Below are 5,310 nucleotides of genomic sequence, written 5' to 3'. Positions count from 1 at the left end.
CTATCTCTTAGCAATAATAACACAGAGCTCACATCACTTTTAGCCTCTCCATTTGCGGAGCACAGGCTCCGGACGCGCAGGTTCCGCGGCTATGGCTCACGGGCCCAGCCGCACCACGGCATGTGGGATCCTCCCGGACCGGGGCACGAACCCATGTCCCCTGCATCGGCAGGCAGACTCTCAACCACTGCGCCACCAGGGAAACCCGTACTGACGCTTCTTGACAAAGGGCTGTCTCATTCACTCTTGGCTGCTGCCGGATAATACCGGTACTCTGCTTTTAGCTCCCATGTGTTTTTGTGGGGCCCTTTTACATTCCGAACACCGATTTCATTCAAGATTTCCTTCAGGTACACCACAGGTTGCATAGTGATGCCTACCAAGTCCTTTATGTTATAATACTGGTGTTTCTCAAAGGCAGCAAATAGCAAGGTTAAAACTTGGTCTTTATCAGCCTTCACTCTCTTTCCACTTTCTTTCTTTTTCTTCTCATATTCAGTATTGTACTGATGATTGGCAACAGGTTTATAATTGGTCGTGACTACCTTCTCCAGTTTCTGTACGGTTCTGGCAGGTTTGGAAGACTCCTCTGTTTGCTTTCTCTTCAGCCTCATGTAGTTTTCACTCAGAGCAGGTCTGCATTCTCCCCGGTGTACCACCGTTCCTTCCAGGGAGAGCTGATCCGGTGCACGCTCGGTCAGCACTGTGAGGACCTGCCCTCTGACCCCCTGCAAGACAAGCTGATGCTCCCTGGGAGCAATGACCGGGACAGGTTGTCCATCTGTACCCCGAATGTCCGCAAGTTCCTTATTCAAAATAAATGAGATTTCAGACTTTCCTTGATTTTTGGCAATCTGCAGCTTCCCTACTTCACCGCCTCCAGAAGCTTCAGACCACTGCTGTGACAGGTATTTAGGAAGCTTCACCAGCCACATCCGCTGGTTCTGTTGGATTCCCTCCAAGCTGAGTGGAATGCTCTGGGGCTTGGGTCTGCTCCCTCTGGAGGCCATGTGCACCTGAGCTGAGGGTGCAGAGGGTGGGCCAGCTAGGGATGAAGAGGGAAGCAGGACACCAAAACCAGCTGCTGGAATCCAGGAACCTAGCAAGGAAATATAAAACACATGCTGACTTCAGAAATGTTATCCTTGTTAGAATCTAAAGAGTGCTATGCAACAATTGTCAAATGATTCATAATAAGGGAAGATGGGAAACCATCATAAAAGTGGGGAGTTTGATAAACAAGTGTGGCACATCCTGAAAACGGAGTACTTCAGCAATTAAAATGACAGGAGCTCCTATCTACTGATGTGAAGAGTTTTCTAAGACACAGGCATCTCCTAAACGCCTTCCCTCCCACCCTGTTTCTCCCTGTCCCGCTCCCCTGCTTTATTTTTCTCCAGAGCACCAGTCAACGTGAAATAGCCTAGATAATTTATATTTTATATATTTATTATATTATCGTATCTCTTCCCCACTAGACTGTAAGCGCCATGAGGGTAGAGTTTGTGGCTTTCAGTGCTGTAGGCGTTTAATAATTTTATTTTATTTTTTGGAAGGAACGAAAGGTCTTATTTGATTGGTTTGTTTGTTGTGAAAAAATGGAGTGGAGGTGGACACCATGCCCCGCGCCCCGCCAGGGTCCCACGGTCCCACCGGCCAGAATTCAGATATCCTGCTTTGCCCTCCTGCCTCCACACAAAATAAGAGGCACGGAGGGCCTTGGCTTGGGGGCACGTCCTCCCTGCCGACCTGGCCTGAGCACAGGGAGAGACCCTGACACCAGCTGTTGCCAGAGACATCGAAGCCACAGAGGTTAGCAGGTTCCAGGCCTATATTTTGTTTCTTCTTCTTCTTCTTTTTTTTCCCCAGGCCTATATTTTGAGGTCCAGAGCACAGCCGTCTGCAACTGACTCGCAGGCAGAGCAATCCTGCCTCACAGCTCCTGAAGCCCACCGTGGATCAACCACCACCACTGTAGCTTCAGCAGCCTCTGCTCTGCCATATTCTCTCTGACCTAAGTGGGGAAACCTTCCAATTCAAATCCAAATCCATTTAAACCAGAAAGAGCCGAGAGGCTGTATTTCTTAAGATAACCTTTCTGGGTGCCCTCATGCCTAAGGCATAGAGAGCAGAGAATGAGCATAATTGGACAAAAGGAAGCCGGGAAGGAAGCCCCTTCTACCAGGCTGAGACTCACCAGAGCAGGCAGAAAGCTGTGCTGAGCAAGGCTTACAAGGCAGGATGCTCCCTGATGAGCAAGGGCTCACTCAGGCCCCAGGCTGCCTCTCCCTGGAAGGAAGAACACACTCCCTCTACACAGCTCTATTTATTGCCACCTTTAGGGAGTTCCTTGATGGGATTGGGTTACAAGGTGATTGGAAAGCCAATCACCTTGATTCAGTTATGGGTTTTTCCCCAAATCTCCTAAAGCATACCCATGAGGGTGGATAGCTTAATGGATTATTTCCTCCACTGAACCCATTTTCCTTAGTTCTCCAGTGTAGGGTGGGTTCGAGGGAAGGCAGCTTGCTTCAGCATCTTTAGAAAGGCTGGAGAGGCAGGTACTCTGAGGGGTTATTCCTAGTCCCCGACCAGCCACTTAGACTCTGAATTAAAATTGCTCTCACCATCTTCTGGCTCAATGCAGAAAGTCCTCTTTTCCCCTCCCGATTGCTCCCTTCATCTTAAAACATTCTCTTCCCGTGGGTTCCATGCTGCCCCCTGCTCCTGGGTTTCCTCCTGCCTCTCAAACTGCCATTTCCAGTCTCCTTTGTGGGCACCTCAGTGTGTCTTGGGCCATAACTGCTGTTCCTTGGCCCCAGGTGCTGTCCCTTCTCACTCTACACAGCTTTTGAAGATTATATTTCTGCAGAATCCTCTGAAAAGGGCAACCATAGTTCAGATCTCTCTCCTGAGCTTCTGGCAGACCACCCAAATGCCAACTGATGTCCTGCAATGCACATAATTCCTAATAGTCAAAACCAGGACCCATCACCTTCTCATGCCTTCTCCCCCCAAACAAACCTGCTCTTCCAGTATTCCCCATCCACCCTGTTTCCTAAACCAGAAACTTGAGTGTTAAGCTTACTTCTCCCCATATCTCGCTCCAATGAGCCAGCAAGTTCTGCCCATTCAGCCTCCTTAATTCCTTTCAAATTGCTCCCACTATCCCTATGCCCTGGCCCAGTTGAGGCCACTCTACTTTTCTCTTCTGATTCAGTGCAATAGCTTCTTCGCTGAATTTGCTTCCTCGGTCACTATATTGCACACACTGGAGTCACAGTAGTGTTTCTAAAACATGATTCTGGGTTTTTTTTATTATTTTATTTTATTTTGGCTGCATCGGGTCTTAGTTGAGGCACACGGGATCTTCGTTGCGGCATGAGGGATCTTTCGTTGCAGCACGCAGGCTCCTCTCTAGTTGTGGCGTGTGGGCTCTAGAGAGTGCAGGCTCAGTAGTTGCAGCGCGTGGGCTTAGTTGCCCTGTGGCATGTGGGATCTTAGTTCCCTGAACAGGGATCGAAACCACATCCCCTGCATTGGAAGGCAGATTCTTAACCACTGGACCTCCAGGGAAGTCCCTAAAACGTGATTCTAAACAGCTCTTTCTCTGGCTTCCCTGGTGGCGCAGTGCTTAAGAATCCGCCTGCCAAGGCAGGGGACACGGGTTCAAGCCCTAGTCCGGGAGGATCCCACATGCCGCGGAGCAATTAAGCCCATGCGCCACAACTACTGAAGCCCGCACGCCTAGAGCCCGTGCTCTGTAACAAGAAGCCGCTGCAATGAGAAGCCCGCGCTCCTCAACGAAGAGCAGCCCCCGCTCGCCGCAATTAGAGAAAGCCCGCGCGCAGCAACAAAGACCCAACACAGCCAAAAATAAATAAATAAATAAATAAATGTAAAAAAAAAGAAATGTCTTTCTCTTTCTTAATAGCCCCCGGAGCCTCCCCACCTTTCATAGAATGAAATCCATTCTCTTTCAGGGGGCTTACCAAGCCTTTCTAGAAGGGTTTGCTGCTCAGCATCATCTCTTGCAGAAACTCCCTACGACTCCGCTTGTAAGGAGCTTGTAAACTCAATTAAACCTCCATTGCTCTCCCTCGCCACCAGGTCTTCGTTATTATTTCCTTTCACCGACACTGCTGCCATAATAACCCCACCTCACTGGCTCAGCTAATTCTTCTTCCCAACCCCTGCTCCCGCACAGGCTCCTCCCCAGCCACGTGACCCGCGCGATGCCATTCTTCTTGCAAGGTCACCTGAGAAGTTTGCTCTCTCTTTCCTGAACCACCAAGTCTGACACAGGTACGCTCCTAGTGCTTGACAGTGTCTCCTCTGTCAGCACTGGGCACATGTTTCCTAAGGACCTTGTGTTTATTTGTGTCCCCATTATATGGTAATCACTTTGTGACAACAGATCGTGTCTGTCTTGTCCCTCACTGAATGCCAGCATAGGAGTTGCTCAATAAAAATTGGTAGCATGAGTGAAGGGTTGATGGAATCCTAAACTGGCACTGCCTTTTTGGAAAACTATTTGGCCGTATGAAACTAGAGCCTAACCTTCACAGATGTTGCCTCTGGATGACGGAAGAAGACAGCATAGTGTAGTGAGGGCTTGAAGCGCATGCTCTGGAGATGGGACGCCCAAGTTCAAACCCTGACCCTGCCTCTTACTGGTTGTGTGGCCTTGGGGTGGGGGTGGGGAGGTGTCACTTAACCTCTCCATACCTCCTCTTCCTCATCGGAAAAATGGGAATAATAATAGTATAGTACCTACCTTATAAGGTTGTTATGAGGATTAAATGATTTAGTAAAGTGAGTGACGTAGTGAGGGCTCAGTAAATGTTAGCTTGTTGTCCACTAGAGTGTCAGTTCCATAATGGTAAGGGTTTTTGTTTTGTTTACTGCTGTACTATATAAACAGTGTCTGGCATCAAATATGTGCTTAAAAGATATTTGTTGATTAAATAGGCAAAATTCATATGAAACTAATTTTATTTCAGCATATTCATAATGGGAGCCATGATTCCAACCCAAGCAGTCTCTTTCAGCATCCAGGTTCCTAACCTCTACTTCTACTGCCTTAAAGAGCTAAATGTAAACATTTTAGGGGAACCAGAGGAGAACGTTTTTGTTGTAACCTAGTGGTTGTCAGGTTTTCCTGAGGTAAACACAAATCATGAAGTAAGACTTAGGCAAACCTAACTACACAAAAATGAAAATGTCTTTACAGAAGATTCCATAAACTAAAAGGCAAATGACAGACTGTAAAGAAATAGGTGCAACATCTAAAACCAACAAAGGATTAAT

At 47.9% G+C, this 5,310-nt stretch overlaps 1 protein-coding gene across 1 annotated transcript; it reads right to left on the bottom strand.

Moving 5' to 3' along the window:
- Positions 1–206: 206 nt before the first annotated feature.
- Positions 207–2,295, bottom strand: LOC102992943 (general transcription factor IIF subunit 2-like). Its single transcript, XM_055081978.1, has 2 exons — positions 2,198–2,295; positions 207–1,099 (listed from the first exon to the last, which is right to left on the bottom strand). The coding sequence occupies exon 2, from the start codon at positions 1,008–1,010 to the stop codon at positions 237–239; it is 774 nt and encodes a 257-aa protein (XP_054937953.1). The 5' UTR covers positions 1,011–1,099; positions 2,198–2,295; the 3' UTR covers positions 207–236.
- Between the last annotated feature and the right edge of the window lie 3,015 nt (positions 2,296–5,310).

Source organism: Physeter macrocephalus, chromosome 3 (assembly GCF_002837175.3).
Source record: "Physeter macrocephalus isolate SW-GA chromosome 3, ASM283717v5, whole genome shotgun sequence".
Lineage (NCBI taxonomy): Eukaryota > Metazoa > Chordata > Mammalia > Artiodactyla > Physeteridae > Physeter > Physeter macrocephalus.
Note: the sequence above shows the minus strand (reverse complement) of the source record. Positions and strands in the feature narration are given on the sequence as shown.